General features: G+C 44.5%; 1 protein-coding gene and 1 long non-coding RNA gene across 4 annotated transcripts; both read left to right on the top strand.

Moving 5' to 3' along the window:
• Positions 1-10,154: 10,154 nt before the first annotated feature.
• LOC135806774 (uncharacterized) lies at positions 10,155-14,857 on the top strand. The gene is made up of 3 exons (XR_010551262.1): positions 10,155-10,339; positions 13,855-14,239; positions 14,647-14,857. It is a non-coding gene; the product is annotated as an uncharacterized LOC135806774 (long non-coding RNA).
• A 1,614-nt stretch (positions 14,858-16,471) lies between these two features.
• On the top strand, positions 16,472-22,828 carry LOC135806773 (antifreeze protein Maxi-like). Of its 3 annotated transcripts, none has more exons than XM_065320998.1 (4): positions 16,472-16,577; positions 20,154-20,274; positions 20,427-20,840; positions 21,275-22,828. In XM_065320998.1, exons 1-4 carry the CDS (start codon positions 16,542-16,544, stop codon positions 21,505-21,507), a joined length of 804 nt encoding a protein of 267 aa, XP_065177070.1. In that variant the 5' UTR covers positions 16,472-16,541; the 3' UTR covers positions 21,508-22,828. The 3 variants fall into 3 exon arrangements, with proteins under 3 accessions (XP_065177070.1, XP_065177071.1, XP_065177069.1); XM_065320999.1 differs by having other exon boundaries at positions 20,424-20,840; positions 21,278-22,828; XM_065320997.1 differs by having other exon boundaries at positions 20,424-20,840.
• Positions 22,829-23,066: the final 238 nt, after the last annotated feature.

Here is a 23,066-nt window from a genome sequence, read left to right as displayed (position 1 = left end):
TGGCGTGAGATGGGGAGGAAGCAAGGACAGTGGTATCATCTGCAAACAAAGAAATATTGGGAATTGCATAGAGGAGGTCATTAACGTATGTGAGGAAGAGCAGGGGACCTAAAATGGAGCCCTGGGGCACTCCGGATGTCACAGACTCGGGGTCAGATAAGGTTCCATTCACTGTGACGCACTGATTTCGGTCCAAGAGGTAGCTAGTTATCCAGGCGAGTAGGGAGCAGGAATACGACTCCAATGTTTGTGGAGAACTTCTCTAACTGTGCACCTCTTACGCGGGGCTCAAGCCATGTATTGGCGAGCAGCAGCTGCACTATGCGTAAGTTTTTGGCTGAGCTAGGTGACGCTAGTTCTCTCTCCCATGAGAGCAATGTCTTCTTCATTCAGGTCTTCGATGAGGGGACTGTTATTATTATTATTATTTAAAGAGTCGGCGTGGAGAAAGCAATTTTATTAGTGCAATTAGGAGTATAATAGATGCAGACATGGCCAGACAACAACGAGTTCATGGAATTTTTAAGGATTTTTATGTTATTCAAAATCGATTTTCGTGTTCCGCTCATCAGTGAATAGTATCGGAACTGAGGGTACTGTGTACAAAAATAGAACATTTTATAACAGCATAATTAAAAGTGTGAACAAAAAAGGAAGTGCTACAGCATTACATAATAGGTGTCAAACATAGTGCTAACATATATAACTGAGTGCAGGCACAAAGCATGACCTCATGCATTGTGCCTGCACTCAGTTATATATGTTAGCACTATGTTTGACACCTATTATGTAATGCTGTAGCACTTCCTTTTTTGTTCACACTTTTAATTATGAAGTTGATTGTTCCAAATAGGAACACACGCTTCTTGCCGAACTTGACACTTGACTGACTCACGACTGCCATCCGGAGCACACCAGGAGCACGCCGCACCTTCCACTCGGCAAACCTGCAAGAAAGCACCACTCCCTGCTCAATACACGGTGTTTCGGGGAATTCACCCCTCATCAGTTGAGCTTGAGTAGGCTGAGGAAGATTGTGCCTGAAAAGCACCACTTATATACTGCTCTCCAGGCCAAACCATCACCAGGGATACAAACTTACAGAGACGCTTTGTTTCCAGCGCGACAAACACCTCGTGAAGCTCCAGGTAGCAGCGTGAGTCAGAGTCGCTCATGGAGTTGTGATAAACAGACGTTGAGAGCCAGTATAGCTATTCGCAACGCTGTCACCTCCAACAACTAGTCGCACGTCCGCGTGAGGGACAACAATACGAACTTAGAAGTTGCGACTTCGGCGGTAATAGTCATGAAGTTGATTGTTCCAAATAGGAACACACGCTTCTTGCCGAACTTGACACTTGACTGACTCACGACTGCCATCCGGAGCACACGAGGAGCACGTCGCACCTTCCACTCGGAAAACCTGCAAGAAAGCACCACTCCCTGCTCAATACACGGGAATTCACCCCTCATCAGTTGAGCAGTCTCATCAGTTGGCAGTCGTGAGTCAGTCAAGTGTCAAGTTCGGCAAGAAGCGTGTGTTCCTATTTGGAACAATCAACTTCATGACTATTACCGCCGAAGTCGCAACTTCTAACTTTTAATTATGCTGTTATAAAATGTTCTATTTTTGTACACAGTACCCTCAGTTCCGATACTATTCACTGATATATGTGATGAGCGGAACACGAAAATCGATTTTGAATAACATAAAAATCCTTAAAAATTCCATGAACTCGTTGTTGTCTGGCCATGTCTGCATCTATTATACTCCTAATTGCATTATTTAAAATAACCGACGAGGAGACAACAGTCGTAAAATAGCAATGAAAAATATCAATTGTGCACTCATAACCATGTTCCACTGATGATGAAATTGTTGCTTTGCTATGACGTAGCACTTTCAAGCCCTATTGTGTGTCAGGGGTGCTCGGTCGGCCCGTCACCGTCCAGTTCACATGCTTCGTGAGTTGGCGGTGGTGGAGGCTCGGGTTCCCCTGCCGTGATTAGTGCTGCACCGAGCTTGTTTTGTGTGAAAGTATATTATAGTAATTCTTTTCACTCCCAAAGCAACTGTTCAGTACATGGGGTATTGGTCTACCAGAGCAATCACACTCACCATCGTGGTCTTTGTTTTTCCTCGTGGTAGTTGAAGTTTTCAAGTGCTCCAGTTTTGAGTTTCCACTCGCAGCCGCACAACACCACAGCTCATCTTATATATTTTTCATAGTAGATCTACAGTGTACTGGTCCTTAGTAGTAGAGAAAGAAACGACAGTGCCGTGCACCGTCTATAACTGAGTATCATGAATCGGTCCAGCCTACGAAAGGTCCACATCGCCTGATTGGGCCTGCAAACGGATGTACCTGAAGTTTTTGGGAGCTGCTGATCGATTTGCGAAAGGCGGAAACAGCTAAGAGAAAAACAAAGACCACAATGGCAGGTTCAACGGAGTTGCGCAGAACAAGAGCAAACGCATGAAAATATTTGCGAGTGAAAAATACGTTTTTGCACTCTTTCGCTACGCTCAGCCGTGAAAAGACAAAACTTATTATTCTTCTTATATTTACACTTCAAGTATTACAAAATAATTGAGAGGCTTTGAATCGCTTTTATCAAAATCTAAATACTTGCCGGGTTGGAAGGTGGGAATCAAGAAAATCTGTGAGACCCCCTGTCGCACAGTCGTAGAGCAGCACCGGCTTCACATACATGTAGGTACGGTACATCGTAACTTTAAGCAGGAATGAGGTAGATTGATGCTGGGGGAGTGCGTACAACGAACAGAATGCCTGGCTTGCTAGAGCCATTCTGTCTTGGACATCTTGCGCTGGGTCTAGCCGTGATCTCAGTGACTTCGCAAAAACTGGATACACTTGGATCCAGTTTTTGTATGGATCCAAGCACATTTCAAGCCGTCTTACTCACAGCAAGGTGATGTAGCCAGTGAAACTGACTGATTTGGCTACTGGGGGTTGGGTTATAACTGGTGGCGAAGTAAAAGTCACCCCTGCATACGACATGAGTGGGTTGCTATGTACCCACATACTGAGGCAATAGCAAAGACACACCTTAGTGGATCCAAAATAGAAATCTGATGTCAACTTACTACGCCCTGGCCGTTTTTGACGTCATCACTTTCAAGCCCTGTACAGCGGAACGTAGCAGCGCGAAAGACACCCGACAGCGATAGTATCCCATCAACGACAAAATTAATAGCTACCTCCCGAAGATTGACATGTAAGCACGCAAAGGCGCCTGGGGTCTAACAGATGCTATTATCAGAGAGATCAACACCTTTCATCAAAGGCATCTAAGAACAATGGCTGGCGATAAAGGGGAATAATAATAATAATAATATGAAACTCGGATGTTGAGCCATAAATAAATGTAGAAGAGAAAAGGACATTATGGATACGAGTTAAGAGTAACTCTCCATCACTGTAACATGATACTTTATACGTTATTGCACTTTCTGACTGTATAAAGTATCATGTTACAGTGATGGAGAGTTACTCTTAACTCGTATCCATATGTCCTTTTCTCGTCTACAATAATAATAATAATAATAATAATAATAATAATAATAATTTTTAAAAGAGGTCGGAGGCGGATAATACTTTAAAACGAAGGTAAGTTATGGGTCGCAAGTATCCACGCAAACACACATCCAGTCATAATAAGGCACTTGTCATAAGTATCCGAACGTTTTCGGTCCCTTCTCATCAAGGATTATACAGGGAATGGCTCAAGTTGGAAAGACTAAAACTTATATAGCGTAAAGATAATAAGTTAACAACACTCGTGACAAGGTGGAAAATTATCAAGTTTAGCACGACACAAAACTCGAAGGAAAATAATAATAGTGACAACAACATAGTGAGCAAATTAAGTTACATTGTTAACACCTCGGCGAGGAGTAACACCAAACAATTGTAGCGACAACACATTTTCTTTCTGTACGCAAAGTTCAGGATCTAACTTACGGATATACAAAGCTTCTAACACAGCCAAATGCAACGCACATCTACCACGTGACAGTATTGAGAAAACATTATCACTGTACAACTCACGACAATTGGTACGGGCTGACAGATGTTGCTTTATTGACGAAGTGCGATTCTTAGCTCCATTGGGTGTTGTCTCCTCCAATGTCCCGTCAACTTCGTCAATAAAGCAACATCTGTATCTGTATATTGTATCATGTTACAGTGATGGAGAGTTACTCCTAACTCGTATCCATATGTCTTTTTCTCTTCCACAATAATAATAATAATAATAATAATAATAACAGCTCGCATGTACTCCATGGGTGAGATCACCCATGGGGCTAACGCATCTGTCGGCAAAAAAACCCATGACATACACACCTTCTTCATTGTGTTATTGCAGGGAAAGACTACCTCGATTCCACCATGAGCCTAGGCATGAGGAATATAATATTAATTACAGAATGTTATTTACCAAAAGGATATTCAAGTAAAGCGCAGATATTTTTTTAGCATGATAAGTTAGTACATTAATTCACAATGCCGAGCCAAGCTTCCCTGTCTTGGGAAATAGCTTCCGCTTCGGCAATGGAAACGTTTATTGTCTTTAAGTCATTCTTGATGTTGTCATAAAGGGGAAGTATACCCTAAAATCAAAGGCTCACCAGTTGTAGCCTTCGGGGTGCTGAGTCGAATGGTCTTGGTCCGAGAAAGCGGAGAAGCTCCCTTCCTCCTTTCTTCCCAATCGAATTCTCCGCTTCAACCAAAACAGGGTGACTGTGCCCCCTCCCCCCTATTAGATGGGGATTTGTATGCAAAATGTCACTAAAAGCGGAATTTTGTTCTTATACTGAAGTAAAAGCACGGATGATCGAGATTGGCCCGTATGTTGTATTTTTTTGCACGCTGAATCGACTGGTTTTGGTCCGAAAACGCTGCGATGCTTCGCTCGGCCCGTATTCGCAATCCAACCCGGTTGAGTAAGCGGCCACGTGCTCGTGCGTACACCAGTCACCTGGTCACCGTGCCTACAGGCTAAAACTTTCAAACCAAGATTTAACTCAAAGGTTCAGCGGTTCAACTCGTGTGACAGGAACGCTGCAAAAGCTGTAGCCTGCAAGACCATTCGACTCAGCACCCCGAAGACTACAAGTGGTGAACAATTGATATTAGGGTATACTTCCCCTTTTCAAAAGTTCCCAAACACATTCAGCAACAAGCACCTGTACGAAATCTTGAACTCGGCACCAATTTTGCTTGAGGTTGACTAAGGACATTGGGAGTACCTGGGTCATGTACTGAGTGTTGTGTTCGACTGTTAAATGTTCCCGTACATTCCGATATGGCTTTACAGCTGTAGTGTGTCTGCTGTGGAAACCCATTCCGGATCGTTGCCAGCAGCACCTGGTATTCCATGTCGCTGTCCGCTGCCTTCTTGTCTAGCTCTTGCTGTCCCTCAACTGCGCACACTCTGGCAATGATGGGAATAGCTCTATCTTCATCGTCGTCCTCATCCTCCGTGAGCTCTGTTGAGTCCACCATTGCCCAGATGCCCCCCCCCCCCCCTTGGGGGTGCGGTCCACTGGGGCTTGGGACAAGGCATCCGTGAGAAAGTGAACCTTGCCTTTTCTCCATTCAGCATTGAATTGAAAATTTGAAATGCCTGTATTTTCATAATCAAACGTAGCAATCGGTTTTTTTTCGATTTTATCCATTGTGTATCGATTCAGCATTGGAACTAATTGGTACTAGTGCTGCATTGTTAGTGTCTTTGAATAGTATGCGTATGACCAAGTGTTTGTTCACCTATATTTTTCCCTTTTTTCTTTTTTTGGTTTGCTTTCTTTCTCTTTTTCTCCCCTTCTCTTCTGGTATCATGTCTAACATTGGGTGTGGCCCAAGCGAAGGCTAGGCTAACGCCGATGCCAACGCGAAAGGGTTGATGATGATAATCCCACCTTCCAACCCGGCAAATATTTAGATTTTGATAAAAACTATTCAAAGCCTCTCAATTATTTTGTAATACTCCCAAATATAGGAATAATAATAATATAATACTTTCACACAAAACAAGCTCAGTGCAGCACCAATCACGGGAGAGGAACCCGACCCTCCACCATCGCCAACTCACGAAGCATGTGAACTGGACGGTGACGGGCCGACCGAGCACCCCGGACACACAATACAGTGGAACGTAGCAGCGCGAAATACACCCGACATCTGATGATGATGATGATGATTGTTTGTTTTTTTGTTTTTTTTATGATGATGATTGGTACTAATTGCTTATTATCTATGATGATCGTGAACTCGATGCTAGCCAGAAATACGCTACTATTCGGTGCTGGCCACACTATTGCTAAGCACTCAAGTTATTTCATCGCGTATCATGCTTCCGTTTCCGAAATATATCTACTTCCGCATTAAATCAATCGCCATGCGCGTCTTGGAACTGCAACAGTGCAAATCCCAAGCCGTTTGTCTTTGACGCGTCTGTCTCAAGGCACAATGGACAGTCGAACCGAAAGTACGCCAACGTGGGGGAATCGAGGAGGCTGTTTTTCATAGTAAGCATTGCTTGCTCCTGCTCAGACAACCATGAACTCTGATGATTCCTTCAGCAAATCTCTCAACGGCTGTAAATGTGTACCTAAAGAAGGTGTGAATTCAGTGAATTGATTGGCAAGTCCCAAGAAAGACCTCAGATCGTTGCGATTCTTCGGTGTGTGGAACTCCCTGATTGCTTTCATTTTCTCATCATCCATGCGCCAACCCGTTTGGCCTACCATGTACCCGCAAAGTGTTGTTGTTGTTGTTGTATACTTTATTTATAGTGGAAATCAAAACAGGCAAAATGCCTAATAACATTGGACCCACTGTGAATAACATGTTAAAGGATATTGTGGAGAAAAAAAAAAAAAAAAAAAAAGTAGATACAAGAGAAAAAGAGAAAGGAAAAAATGACGGAAGGTTGGTTGCAACGAACAGATATCAATCCAGTAAGCATTGGAAAACCTATGTCGCTGATAATATATACTGCAAAGCTTGAGATTTAAAATCCAAATACCTATTTGAACATTTTGCTGCTGGTGGCAATCTATTCCACATAATGGCTCCAGCGTGCGTTAGGCGCTTAGCAGAACGAGCAGTGCTAGCAGGTGGGACCACAAGCAAGTTGCTTTGGCCTCCCCGAGTGCGAATTGAGGGCACGACAGCAAAAAAGGACTCAAACAGGGTGCTACATGCATCATGCAAACATCGCCAGATGAAACACAACATATTCAAGTGCACAGAAACCTGTAGATCACATACATGCATTCGATTTAGCAGGGGAGCAGTACTGGTCCACGGTGGCGACTTGCAGACTGCCCGAGCGGCACGTTTGAACAGCCTATGTAGCCGTTGTTCCTGGGCAACTGTCAAATACGGGTAGTAACTAATAGAAGCATACAAAAATTCAGGCAAAACGATAGATCTGAAGTAGGTGAGTCGGCATGGATACGGCAGCGAGGAAGCATGTCGCAGCAGGACAGCAATTTTGCCGGCAACACGACGAGCAACATGGTCCACCATTGTGGTCCAACTCATGTCCGAGTCAAAATGCAGGCCAAGGTATTTGGCAGATGTGACTACTGGTAGGACTTGTGAATTGCATACAACATTGATGTCGAGGGCTGCAGCTCTATGGTGTGGTATGGCGAGTATCTGCGTCTTGGTCTAGTTAAGGATCAGTCCACGTTTCTTCAACCAAGTGGCCAGGTACTGAACTGCTGCAGTGAGGCGCTGGGAGACAACTTCTGGCTGTGGACTGCTCGCACGCAGCGAGATGTCATCAGCAAACTGAATAGTGGTGACGTCATGAGGGGCAAGGTCGCCGTACTTCGTAAGTGTACTTCACTCTCTGCAAACTTGAACTTCTTTTCAGAAAATGTGATACCGTGTACACGCGCCTGGTTCAAAACTCTACGCGTCCTCCGAGTCGACATGTGTATTCAACTGCTGGCCGTGGAGCAACCAATCGTCTACCACTTTGCTCATATTCCCTATATTTTGAAATGCGACATGATATCCACTCGCTGATTGAACTCATCGCCCGCTGCCATGAAACCTTAGGGATTGCGCGAGTATCGATATTGTCCCCAGGGAGTTATGAATGTGGTCAAATGGCATCACTCTTCTGCCAGCGGCGCTTGCCAGTAGCCGTGTCTAGCATCCAGAGTCGTGAAATATTGTGCGGTGTCAATATCGGATTGCGTGTTGCCAATGGTGCGCGCCGGGTGAACGGGGCGTTTCACCTGCTTGTTCCATTTCATAAGGTCTACTGCTAAACGCTTCTCACTGCTCCCTTTCTTTGGTATGATGACCATAGGGTGGCACAATTCCGAGGGCTCTGTAACTGCCTCAATGATTCCCTTCTGTACCAATTCTTCGATTTGGGTCTTAATTTGCTCCCGATATGCATGTGGGATGGTGCGCGGGGCGTTATTAGCGTCAGCCTTCAAGCAAATCTTCATTTGTTTGCTGTGCATTGGTGGGAGGCTCAAGGGATTAAATATATCTGAGAATTCGCTTACCAGAACTGCCTTGATCGTGTCCTTATCAGAAAGACTGCGATCGCTTGGCGCTCCTTTTACCATTGCGCACTATTCCGCTACCAAAGAAAGGCAACCTCCGAAAGTGCACGAACTATCGCACCATTTCGTTGATAAGTCACCCTAGCAAAGTAATGTTGCGTGTTGTACTCAACCATCTCACACCTTGCATCGAAGACCTACTGAGCGAGGAGCAGGCTGGGTTTCGAGCAGGCCGTAGTACTGTGGATCAGATATTCAACATCCGTACACTGACAGAGCATTATGGTGACCATCAGAGACCCATCTATAACAATTTCATCGATTTTCGCAAGGCGTTTGACAGAGTGTGGCACGCAGCCCTGTGGAAGATGATGTGCAAGTGTGGGCTTAGCGCGACTATCATCACACTGATCGAGTTCCTGTACCAGCAGTCCGAGAATGCTGTAAGAGTAGGAACAACGGTTAGCAGTTGGTTCCATGCCACCGTTGGCGTTAGGCAAGGTTGCATTCTATCACCCTCTCTATTAAACATTTTCTTGGAGGAACTGGTATCTAGGTCATTAGAGGGATTCGCGGGTTCCATTAGCATTGGTGGACGCATTATAACAGACCTGCGATTTGCAGATGACATTGATCTGGTGGCTGGCAGCCAGGAAGAAATGCAAGACCTTACCGGCCGGCTGGCCAGCACATCAAAATCATACGGCATGAAAATCAGCACTGAGAAGAGTAAGCTGCTGGTAACGGGAGCAAGCAAAGGTCTGTCCGCAAGCATAGCCATCGACGGGAAGCAGCTCGAGCAGGTTGGCGAGTTTAAATATCTGGGTAGCACTATTACTGATGATCAGCGTTCAATCAAAGAAGTGAGGAGTCGGATCGCAGCAGCCTCGGCTGCTGTTGCACGACTAGTAACAATCTGGAGGGATAGAAACATCAGTATCGGCTCGAAATTCCGTCTACTCAATGCTATCGTTTTATCCATACTCCTTTATGCTTGCCAGTCTTGGACCTAAACTGGTGAAATTGTGCAAAAGATCGGGGCTTTCGAAATGAAAAGCTATCGACGTCTTCTCAGGATTCCGTTCACTGATCACCGGACGAATGTGTCTGTTAGAGAGGAAATAAATAGTATTCACAAACAAGTCCCACTTATTGTTTCTGTTCGTAAACGGAAATTGCAATTTTTGTTCATATTGTTCGTTCCGGCTTTTTGTCATTGACTGTTCTTCAGGGTTGTGTTGCTGGAGGTCGTGGCCGTGGCAGGCCCAGAATGTCATGGCTTGATATTATTATTTCATGGACTGCACTTGACGTGCAGTCCCTGCTCCCTGCTGCACGCGATCGATTTTTATGGCGCTCGCTTGTTCATACTTGCTCTGTGACGCCCCGACGGCCTTAGGGCTATGGGCTTATGATGATGATGGTGACTGTTCGGGCCACCGTGGTGGCAGAAATGCGAGAGCCTTCAATTTGGCTATTGATAGAAGCAGGGTGGAAATGCCTTCATAAACGCGGCTTGCAGTGCCGCAACTGACCCGTTTTCCTGATCAAACTGCAATGATACTAAAATAAATACGCTCTACGAATCTCATAGAGAACACTAGCAATGAGATTTTTGTGGCTTGTGATTTAATCATTTGTATGATGCATATATTCAGTTGTTGCAAGTACTCCAGGATCCTGACTTGCTGCATGCGCGGAAAGAACGACAGCAGCATCAACAACGGAGTATAGATTTGAAAGAGCAGCAGCAGCAGACGCAAAGCGGAGGTCAAGGTACTGTTTAATCTAATATTGTGAACAGCCTAATATTCTGGCACAGCGCTCTCCTTCTTACCACCACCACCACCACCATCAGTTCTCACCTGGCGCCTAGTTGATGCATGGTAGCGGTATCCAACATAGCAGGCTGGTATATCAGGTAGGGTATGGCACATGGAAGATGACACAGTAACGACATAGCTTGATTGTGAGCACGCTTTGTGCCCGTCATATTGCCAGGTGTGTTTTTACCACCATATTAATCAACCATACGTACAGCTGAAGTGGTGTTTTCAACTTCATTCTCCCGGGTCAAGCTCCATATGAAGATATCCCTAATGAGTCCAGCAGCGACGAAGCGTACGTCGCAATCGAGCTATGCCGTTGCTGTGTCATCTTCTATGTGCTACCTGATGTACCAGCTTGCTAGGTCGGATACCGCCAATCATGCATCGACGAGGCGCCAGGCGCGAACTGATGGTGGTGGTGGTGAGAAGGAGAGCTTTGTGCCAGTACTTTGCAGCCTAGAGAGCGTGTGTGGCCAGGTATGTCTTCACCACCATAATAATCAACCATAAGCACAGCTTCAGCGGTGTCCTCAACTTCATCCTCCCGAGCCTAATGTTTTCGACGCATCTTTTCTATGGAACTGTTTACCCCCAGTCTAACATCGAAAGCCTCGCTCTATAAGTTCAAAGCTGCCCTCAGGAAATTTGCAGCTGACCTTGCTTATGCAATCAACGGAATTCCGCCACCTTCCAGTTGATTTTGCCTATTTCTCTCCTCATCAATCCCTACTTGTCTTTGTGCATACATCTACATCTACTGTTCTTTCAATCAAATGAACCCCTCGATAGGCACATTGCCTTTGGGTCATTTCATAATAATAATAATAATAATAATACTTTATAACTCAGATGTTGAGCCATAAAGAAATGTAGAAAAGAAAAGGACATATGGATACGGGTTAAGAGTAACTCTCCATCACTGTAACTGGATAGTCAGAACGTGCAATAACTAGGCACAAAACTGACAGAGTACTGAGAGATACGACGTCCTGACACCTAGCTTCAACACATCTCCGTAGCGCTAACCGACAGCCTTCCAACTTGGAAGGTTCAAGGTTATGAAAAGACCAAAGAGGGGAAGGCAAGCGCAACGAAAACGAGCAAAAGCTACAGTCTCAACGGAACAAAGAATGTCGATTGTTACTGGACGATGACGAGACCAGTACGATGTTTGACAAAGCGGTCTAACTACAATTCGAAGCAGCAAAGCAGCACACCATCCAACTTGGGTGGGTCATAAATATCAAAGATAAGTAAAGAAAGGGGAAGCTTCGCGAAAACGAATTTTACAAGCCGAAAGCCAAACTCCTACAGTACTCCTCATGCATGGCATTGTGATGGACTTATTATTATTATTATTATATGCATGTTCGCGTTGATGTCAACAATGTTCACATCTTCGCATATGCCAGAACCAAACGATCAGCTGTATGATACTGTAGAAGCAAGAATGTATTTTAACGGTACAACACAACGGACAATAATACTTTACTATGGTGATTGCCAGCATGGTCGGTGACTACCGAAACCTATGCGGGGAAATAATGGAGATGCGCTGTGGCCAACGGACGCCAATCAGGGACCTCAGCTGCCTTCTGTGGAAGGAATCGTGCCTCTCCTCAGTTGCTGCTGTCAAGCCCCAAGTGCCACAGTTGTACAGCAAAATTGGGACGATCAGGGCATTGTACAGGCGGAGCCGAAACCGCTCGCTGACCTGTTTGCTGCAACGCCAGAGAGAGAACATGGACTGGTATGCTGCTAATGCCAGCTGCTTTCTCCGGATCACGTCTTGTTCGTCGCCGATGAGAGAGCCCAGCTTTCTGGTCGAGCGCCAATCTTCTGCTATACGGTCCTTCTCCCGGCGAAATGTTGTCCTCTCTGTCTTGTCATGGTTGACGCATAAATGCCATTCACCCAGTACCTCCGCTGCAATGGGTTCGATATCCGTCAGCCACTGCCTCGAACTACTTATGACGTCGGTATCATCTGCGTAGATCACTTCTGGGGGTAGGTGTTGATGGACTAGTTAACTACAAAACAAGTTGTTTCACACGACGTACGTTTCGCCGTATGGTTCGTGACGGCTCATCAGGTGTGCAATTTGAAACTCGGATGTTGAGCCATAAATAAATGTAGAAAAGAAAAGCACATATGGATACGAGTTAAGTGTAACTCTCCATCACTGTAACTGGATATTATACAGTCAGAAAGTGCAATAACTAGGCACAAAACTGACAGAGTACTGAGACATTCGATGTCCTGACACCTAGTTTCAGCACATCTCCGTAGCGCTAACCGACAGCCTTCCAACTTGGAAGGTTCAAGGTTATGAAAAGACCAAAGAGGGGAAGGCAAGCGCAACGAAAACGAGCAAAAGCTATAGTCTCAACGGAACAAAGAATTTAAACAATCGACGAGGAGACAATAGTCGTAAAATGGCAATAAATAAGATAAATTGTACACTCATAACAACAGCAAAAATGAAGAAAATATTCACACATTACAAAGGTGCAAACTTCCCTTTTTGTGCCTGTTAGCTGCTGTATTTCTACCTGAAACCATATTAGCTACATGTATATAAGTGTGTGTTTTAGTTATTACATTTTTATGTGACGGCGTTCCACTGATGACAGTCACAAGAAAACGTTATGGAACTTGACTTTCTTCATTTTTGCTGTTGTTATGAGTGTACAATTTATCTTATTTATTGCCATGGAACAAAGAATGTTGATTGTTACTGGACGATGACGAGACCAGTACGATATTTGACAAAGCGGTCTAACTACAATTCGAAGCAGCAAAGTTAAATATCGTACTGGTCTCGTCATCGTCCAGTAACAATCGACATTCTTTGTTCCGTTGAGACTGTAGCTTTTGCTCGTTTTCGTTGCGCTTGCCTTCCCCTCTTTGGTCTTTTCATAACCTTGAACCTTCCAAGTTGGTAGGCTGTCGGTTAGCGCTACGGAGATGTGTTGAAGCTAGGTGTCAGGACGTCGAATGTTTCAGTACTCTGTCAGTTTTGTGCCTAGTTATTGCACTTTCTGACTGTATATAGTATCCAGTTACAGTTATGGAGAGTTACTCTTAACTCGTATCCATATTATACTTTTCTCTTCTACATAATACTTTATGTTTGCTAATTCACGACCTAGACGGTGCAGGAATTTTAAAAGGTAAAAACATAGCGGGATCTCTTGCCATGCAGTATATGTATATACTACAATAGCTGACACACACAAACACAATAAAGAGTGTTGGATCCTGGCTATGCCTGACGTACTAGGTCACTTTGTGAGGTTTGATGGCACACACCTTTCGCATGACTTTGCAACAAATCCCATTGCGCTCTCATTGCCACTTGTTAGGGTCTGTATCCCTCAATGTAATGTTACCTGTTCTTGCTTTAACCACCAGGCGACTCCTGTGACTGAGCTACAGAATCCGTGTATTGTTTTTGTACAGATGTTCAGAATGGTGTGAACTCAACACCGGGCATGGTGAATGGACTAAACCCAGCAACAGCTGCCGCCTACATGATCAACGGGGAACAAGGCATGGAAATGCTGCCTCAGCTCGAGAATGGTGTTGGTGCTGCAGGATCTGCTGGTTCAACGCCACCGCCCGGTATTTCTAATCTCGGTCTGCATAATGGTTCGGCTATGTACAACAACTTGCCGAACAATGGCATGCTCCCTTCTGGTGGCAATCACAACGGTTCAGCTACTCCTGATTGTGGTACACATGGTAGTAGTCCTGGCCTGATTTCCAACGCTACAGTTCCTACAGGTCATATTTCTGCTGGCAATAGGAAACGGCGATGTACCGCCCAATCCATGGTCAACAATGAGTAAGTTTTCCATTCTCAGGTATGGGACTGCTTGTGAAGTTGTGAGCATCTCTCTCTACTTCTGAAGTTAACTAAAATTTGCCTGCCTTTTTAGTTTGCAAACGAAGGACATCTAACACCAGACCTGTTCTGTGGAGTGCAAACCACAGCCTCTTTGTTTGAGCACTGCTCGCTAGCGTGACTCAACTATTTTTTACAAGAGTCATAGTACTCTGGGTTGTTTTCTAACCTCACACTTCTATCCTGACCACCTTTTGTGTTTGAGTTTAGAGTGACGTTCAATCAGTATCGCTTACTCTCAGATATCTGACTCACCAACAGTTCTGTTCAATGAAAGTGTACTCACGCTACTGCTCCTATACTGTTTTCTCCGGCTATGATGGTTTGTATGCTTTCTATATATATAGGGCCAGTTCGTGGCAAGCTGATCCAAATGTGGCAAATCAGCGCCGGGATATAATCTACAAATTGTGAGTTCTGTTTCCATAGTCCGGTTTGCGTGTGCTTGACGAAGCGTTCACATATATTTTAATACTAGTTACTAGTTGCATTGCCTTGTAATACTGGTCTGATATCAGGCTGAAGAAGCGTCAACACTGAATACCAGGCGCACTTGTCACCTGCAGCAGGGGTTCTAAGGCGTAACGGTTGTCCTAAGCTAAATGGGTTTATGTGCACATCTCTTTTCATCTCTGCCCAATGACATTTTCTGGGCAAGGAATCACCAGCTTTTGTCTTTTGAAACTAGGACGGAGGCACAACATATTAGTAAAAACATATTAGTAAAAGTGTCTTGTATACGCATTCATCTACGTAAGAAAGCACCGGACAGCTGATGGAGTAAATTCTTTTTCTAATCGTGCCGCAATTTTCTTTAATACACTACCTGCCGAGTGGCGCAGACACCACCGTACCTCTACATTTGCAAACCAACTCAGGGATCTTTTTAAAGACCCAGTGGCGTTTAAGAAGTATTTTGACCTTCTTTTTGGAATCTGTTGAGTTTCTCGATGAACTTGATAGTTCTTGTACTAAGATTGAAGTTGACTTGGTGTTTGATTACTGTACTGCTTGATGTCTGAATTCCAATTTTTTCTATTTTTTCTTTTCTTTTCCTTTCCTTTCCACTTATCCCGTTATCGGCCCTCTTAAGAGTTGTGTGTATCACTGTTGAGGCATCCGATGGTAAATAAAATAAATACTACTAAATACTACTACTACCAGCCAATTAGGACCATTCTTATAAGTAATGAACATTTTCGTTCTCTTGTTATCACAAAACTACAACGAATAATGGAAGTAAACTAAGGGATTACAGCTATAAAATTAAGAAGTTCAAAGACGCAGCACTCCAATTGTTGCGGCCCTGTGGCCATGGTAGACAAGATTTCCTTCGAACCATTACTTGTTCTTGTTCTTTACAAAGTGGAATAAAACTGAAACTCAAAGAGTTCTGAAAAGCAAAGAGCGACACGCGTACATGTAGCCTCAAGCAGAAAAGCTCGCAGCGCAAAAGGAAACATGCAGCCAAAAAGATGCCTAGCTCTGGCGTACATCGTAGAGGTCACTGCGCATCCGGTGCACTGCGCCCCAAAGGTGCAGGCACGGCGCCCCAAGGAGTGACGACATCCATAAACTGCATCGCGTCATGCAGATAGAGCGATAGCGTACAAAGTACAAACAAAACAAAAATAACTGAGAGAAGCGAAAATAAATAAATCGAAGAGAAGAAGCGAGAGAGAATAGAGGGTAATTCTAATTATTTAGAGCTGGACAGGTATTATCAAGGAGACATGCAGATACACAATAGAATCGACTCGACTGCATGTAGAGTAGCTGCCTCTAACTGCAGCAGAGTGGAGCACGCACGTACGTGATCAACTCGGGAATAGTGAAAGGTGAGAGAAACAAAATACAAATAAATTCGAACGAGCAAATACAATAATTGTGAATTCATGTGCAAGTGTCTGTGACACCAATTATGTGTGGAAATAACCCGAAGAAAGAAATCTATGTGAAGAGTCAAAAACAGCATTCATACCACCAGGTGACACAAACGTTGTGAACAAAAAGAACAACAGAAAAACATCAAGAGATAAAGGCATCTATATCTCACCTCCATGACGAACAATGGCAAACAACTGCAAAAACAATACATTTTCCTTCTGAACACAAAGCTCAGGATCTGATTTACATCTTGACTTTCCTGGAATATTTTCGCTTTAGATTTCGATTCATCATCAACTGTATTCCTCCTCTACAACCTGGGAGTTTCTGGGTCATTCTCCAAGGTGCTTTGGAGATGGAAATCAGTTTCTTCTCCTCTGCTCAAAATAAGGTGAGTGCCGTCAACTTTCATTGTTTTAACATGATTATACTGATCAACTCACCATCCGAGTTAAAAAAAGATAGATCCACAATTTCAAAATTTGAACAAACGGCGAGCAGACAATAATTTGATAACCGCATTCAAAATTACAAGCTGAATCGACACTTGTGTACACTTTATTCATGCAATGTAAAACTGTGGAAACAATGTGCAGTAAAACGATGAAAATATATGAAAAAAATTGGCAGTGAAATTTACAAGTGTGAAGTTTAACAACGAAAGCGAGAGCAATAACGAATGCGTGTGCTAACAATAAACTTGCAAATGAAAAATGAACAAACAAGAGAAGAAAAAAAAGAGTTGGTGGACAAGCCGTTGATTATTCACTCTCATTGTAATATCGAAAAGTATTCTTTCTAGACCAAAGAGTGGTATATTTGATAACATTTAATAACGATAGAAATTTTTACGATACTTCTCCAGACGTTTCGTTGTTCTGAACAACATCGTCAGTGGATGAAGAATGGAGGGCTTTGGGTGGTGGCCTCTCCACATTTGCCATCCATTCTGTTGCTTGTCCGCTAGTTGATCGGTCCAGTCCAAAGTCAAAGAGTTGGTGGACAAGCCGTTGATTATTCACTCTCGTTGTAATATCGAAAAGTATTCTTTCTAGACCAAAGAGTGGTATATTTGATAACATTTAATAACGATAGAAATTTTTACGATACTTCTCCAGACGTTTCGTTGTTCTGAACAACATCGTCAGTGGATAAAGAATGGAGGGCTTTGGGTGGTGGCCTCTCCACATTTCCCATCCATTCTGTTGCTTGTCCGCGAGTTGATCGGTCCAGTCCAAAGTCAAAGAGTTGGTGGACAAGCCGTTGATTATTCACTCTCATTGTAATATCGAAAAGTATTCTTTCTAGACCAAAGAGTGGTATATTTGATAACATTTAATAACGATAGAAATTGGTTAACGGCCAAGTACGACAGGCACTTAAGAAAAACGGCATACCGGCACGCCTCGTTAACCCTCGACCCCCAACCATCCAAGAACTCACGAAGAAAAAAGGAGAACCGGAAAAATGCAGAATGCGCGAATGCCCTATGTTCAGGAAGAAGTGCACCTGCAGATTTGCCGTGTACGAAGCTACATGCCACCTTTGTCACGAGAGATACGTCAGCTCGACTGGGAGGCAAGTGCACACCCGGGCCCAAGAGCACACAAATGCTGCAAAATCTCATGACAAGAAGTCTGCATTCGGTGTGCACTACGCTAGGGAACACCCGAACGCCACCCCAGAGATTATGTACAAGATTGCTCAGCTCACGGAGAGGGATGACCTGAGGCTCCGGATCCGTGAGGCATATGCCATTCGCGACAAGAAACCAACTATCAACAGGAGAAAAGAAGATATGGGAACTGGATTCTTGGCATAACTTGCCTACCACCATCCACTATCTGCCAACCCATCCAAAAATGATCTCAATAGAAGAAGAACACCCGCACCCGGTGCTCTCCCCCCCCCCCCCCCAACACACTACACTACCAAAAAGCTTGCAAACGCACACGCATACACACACACACACCTCTTTGTATATACTGCTGCTATTGCTGATATTATATCACTAGATGAATCACAACCTCCTGTTTTAGTCCCACCCACCACCTCAAAATATTCCTGCACCCCTTGCCTATAGCGCACACCTTCTGTCACATCTTCCTTCCACGCATACCAATACTCACTACCTTACTCTTTTTCGCACGCACGCACACACACACACACACACACACACACACACCTCTTGCCAATTCTACCCACCACATACACCAACACCTATTGCTGATCCACACCCTACCTAGACTCTCTCCCACATTTATCAACCCGACACTTCCATTACGCCACTCCACCTTCTACGCACGCCAACACCTTCTACCAACTTACACTTCTACCCGAAGGGTGTACCCCTTCCCACCTTTATCGACCCGCGCCTAACCTTCACCATTAACTTAGATACATGTATTTCCCACCTTCACCTTCTCACCTCACCTCATCTCACCACCATCACTCCCTATTAACCCGTGCCACCACCCAAAAGCCCTCCATCCTTTATCCACTGACGATGTTGTTCAGAACAACGAAACGTCTGGAGAAGTATCGTAAAAATTTCTATCGTTATTAAATGTTATCAAATATACCACTCTTTGGTCTAGAAAGAATACTTTTCGATAATCAAGAGAAAGAAACAAGGAAAGACAAAGCAGTACATTACACCTAGAACATTAACGGCCAAGCTTGGCCGCACCAAACACCACACGTTACTTGAACAGTTAAAACCCAATTATACTATCTTTCTGTACACACAAATTGGGCATATACATACGCTAAATAGATGGCTTCCAAAACTTTAAACTGTAGTCCATATCCATGACGACCACGGCACAATAAAGTGAAAGAAGAGTCAGAATACAAATTGCAACAATCAGGACTAGCTAGCAGATGATTGTACACTGAAGACTTGCTACCACGAAAACCTTCGCACAACACTAACATTCCCACCGGCACTCACACGATCACCACCATCGTCGCTCTCTGACTCATTGCTTCCTTCACTGTCCATACCATCATCCGCTTCCTCTGCGCTCTCTCTCTGTTATCCCGCCTGACTTGGCCCATTGAACTGGACTCGGCCGTCACCCTGCCGTCACGTCCTTCTATGCGCCCTTGTTCGTTGAGTACGTAGCTTCTATTGTAGTTGGCTGTCGATCGTCTTGGTCTTTCAATACTGGGCTTGGATGATGGATTAGTTGTGGCTGCTGTAAATTGCATTTGTGGATGGTACGGCCAAGCTTGGCCGTTAATGTTCTAGGTGTAATGTACTGCTGTTATGTGTTATCACTTTGTCCTTCCTTCTTTCTTTCTCTTGTTTGTTCATTTTTCTATTTGCAAGTTTATTGTTAGCACACGCATTCGTTATTGCTCTCGCTTTCGTTGTTAAACTTCACACTTGTAAATTTCACTGCCGTTGTTCTTAGTGTTATTCCTCTAACTTAGATTTTCTATAATAGTTCAATTTGGTTTTCAGTGTCCTTTAGTGCAACGACGATTACTGATGAGTGTTGTACGAAACTTGTTTGAATCCTTATTTTCTCTACACTATTTCTTCATATTTTCATCGCTTTACTGCACATTATCTCCACTGTTTTACATTGCATGAATAAGGTGTACACAAATGTCGATTCAGCTTGTCATTTTGATTGCGGTTATTAATTTAAAAATTGATCTCTTTTTTAACGCAGAAGGTGAGACAATGTAATCAAAATGGAGAAGGGCAAAGTGGTACGAGTTATGCACAAAGGGGAAATGTATTGTAAAATGAATTGTTGTTTTCCTGTTATTCACAAAAAGGCACAAATTCATTGTAAAATAAAGTGTTGTTTTCCTGTGTGATGACATCACCCAGATGGTCTTCGTCTAGTCACGTGCATGTGTGATATGAGCATGCACGCTGCCGTAGTCAACAGTTCTTTTTTCAGTCCTCTTGCAATGACAATTTTGTGAATTGTGATTTATCCATTTGCAGCTGGAATATGAGACGATGCTCCTAGGCTATGCGGTGGGAACCAAAAATGCACAGCTTGTGAAACCCCAGCAGCTAGGAGGACTACAACAGCAGCAGCAGCAGCAGCAAAGCAGAAGTCAAGGTACAGTGTAGATCGCAGTATGAATATATTGTGTGTCGTGCAATACATGCTGCAGGTCATTGGTGTGATGTTAGCTAAGTGCTTTGGTGGATCCTGTGCAGAGATGTATGTTATACAATGCTGATCCTATCCTTTTCTCTGACTTCCAGCAGATAACCCCACAGATATGGACAATGCCGCAGGCAGGGCAGCATATGTGCAGCAGCCACAGATGGGCAAGCATAACCTTGCAACAGCAACAACCTCACCCGCGTCAGCTTCTCCAGCAGTTATCCCAACCAAACCATCAGTAGCAGCAGCAGCTACAACAACAAAAACAGCAGCTACAACAGCAGCAGCAGCAGCAGCTGCAACAACAGCAGCAGCAGCAGCTACAACAACAGCAGCCGCAGCAGCAGCAGCCGCAGCTCCAACAACAACAACAGCAGCACCTACAACAACAGCAGCTGCTACAACAACAGCAGCCGCAGCAGCAGCAGCCGCAGCTCCAACAACAACAACAGCAGCACCTACAACAACAGCAGCAGCTACAACAACAAAAGCAGCAGCACAAAGCAGAGGTCGAGGTACAGTGTAGATGGCATGTTAGTGTATGCACTTGTTCTGACTGATTCTGTGGTGACTTTGACATCACGACTCCGCGTTACACTCGTTATTACATGTATTTGGTTATTTGTATCATGTGTACGTCATGCTGACGTGTTGCTGCACGCATGGTGTGCGCAGTTTTGCAGCTCTCAGGCCAGAGCACATACAGCGAGCCAGTGGCTCATTTTCTGACTACCTTTTTTGCTTTTTCTGGAACTGGTCTCAACTCATGGTAGTTCAGTTTGTTTGTCAGGGGGTGGTTTTCCCACAGGCAGTATGAATCTATTGTGTGTCGTGCAATATAATGTCATGCTGCAGGTCATTGGTGCGATGTTAGCTAAGTGCTTTGGTCGATGCTGTGCAGAGATATATGTTATACAATGCTGATCCTATTCTTTTCTCTGACCTCCAGCAGCTAACCCCATGAATGTGGACAATGCCGCAGGCAGGGCAGCATATGTGGAGCAGCCACAGATTGGCAAGCATAACGATGCAGTGGAACAACGACAACCGCAGCAGAGCCAGCTTCGCAAGCAGTTATTACAACCAAACCACCGGCAGCGGCAGCAGCTACAACAACAACAGCAGCAGCTACAACAACAGCAGCAGCTACAAAAACAACAGCAGCAGCAGCTACAACAATAGCAGCAGCTACAACAGCAGCAGCAGCAAAGCAGAGGTCGAGATACAGTGTAGATGGCATATTAGTGTATGCACTTGTTCTGGCTGATTCTGTGGTGACCATGACATCACCACTCCGCGTTACACTCGTTATTACATGTATGTGGTTATTTCCGTTTTTATCGCAATTTCCGACTGGCTCCGTCTCACCCCAGAGTCTTCAACTTTCATCTTTCATGCGATCGTTCAAAGCACAACTGTCGGTGCTCGCCTAATCTAACTCCTGCTCATGTGTCTGGTCTTCATTTTCTTCTGCTCATGTGTTTGGTCTTCATTTTCTTCTTCTTCTTTTTCATGTAAACTAAATACTAGTATTTATTTTGTTTTTTTGTTCTTCGCCGTGGTTGGCTATCACCCTCTCCCCTCTGATTGGCTGTTGTTTTTTCAGCTTTGGCATGAAGCATAAATATGGTGGTAAAGACACACCTGGCAATATGGCGGTAAACACACGCCTGCCCACACACGCTCTCTAGGCTGCAAAGTTCTGGCACAGAGCTCTCCTTCTCACCATCACCACCATCAGTTCGCGCCTGGCGCCTGGTCGATGCATGGCTGGCGGTATCCGGCATAGCAGGCTGGTACATCAAGTAGCGCATGGCACATAGATGATGACACAGCAGCGCCATAGCTCGATTGCGACGTACGTTTCGTCCCCGCTGGACTCATCAGGCAATCTTCTTCTTGGTTGTCTTCATACGGAGCTTGACTCGGGATAACTTTCATCTTCAATGCGATCGTTCAAAGCACAACTGTCGGTGCTCGCCTAATCTAACTCCTGCTCATGTGTCTGGTCTTCATTTTCTTCTGCTCATGTGTCTGGTCTTCATTTTCTTCTGCTCATGTGTCTGGTCTTCATTTTCTTCTGCTCATGTGTTTGGTCTTCATTTTCTTCTTCTTCTTTTTCATGTAAACTGCATACTAGTATTTATTTTGTTTTTTTGTTCTTCGCCGTGGTTGGCTATCACCCTCTCCCCTCTGATTGGCTGTTGTTTTTTCAGCTTTTGCATGAAGCATAAATATGGTGGTAAAGACACACCTGGCAATATGGCGGTAAACACACGCCTGCCCACACACGCTCTCTAGGCTGCAAAGTTCTGGCACAGAGCTCTCCTTCTCACCACCACCACCATCAGTTCGCGCCTGGCGCCTGGTCGATGCATGGCTGGCGGTATCCGGCATAGCAGGCTGGTACATCAAGTAGCGCATGGCACATAGATGATGACACAGCAACGACATAGCTCGATTGCGACGTACGTTTCGTCCCCGCTGGACTCATCAGGCAATCTTCTTCTTGGATGTCTTCATACGGAGCTTGACTCGGGAGAATGCAATTGAAAACACCAATGCAGCTGTACTTATGGTTGATAAATATGGTGGTAAAGACACACCCGGCAATATGGCGGTAAACACACGCTTGCCCACACACGCTCTCTCATTCTCCCGAGTCAAGCTCCGTATGAAGACATCCAAGAAGAAGATTGCCAGTAGTATAGGGGGAGGGGGTTCTGGACCACCTTCCAGGT

The sequence above is a fragment of the Sycon ciliatum genome, chromosome 1, assembly GCF_964019385.1.
Source record: "Sycon ciliatum chromosome 1, ocSycCili1.1, whole genome shotgun sequence".
NCBI classification, from domain to species: Eukaryota; Metazoa; Porifera; class Calcarea; order Leucosolenida; family Sycettidae; genus Sycon; species Sycon ciliatum.
This window is presented reverse-complemented; position numbering and strand designations above follow the sequence as displayed.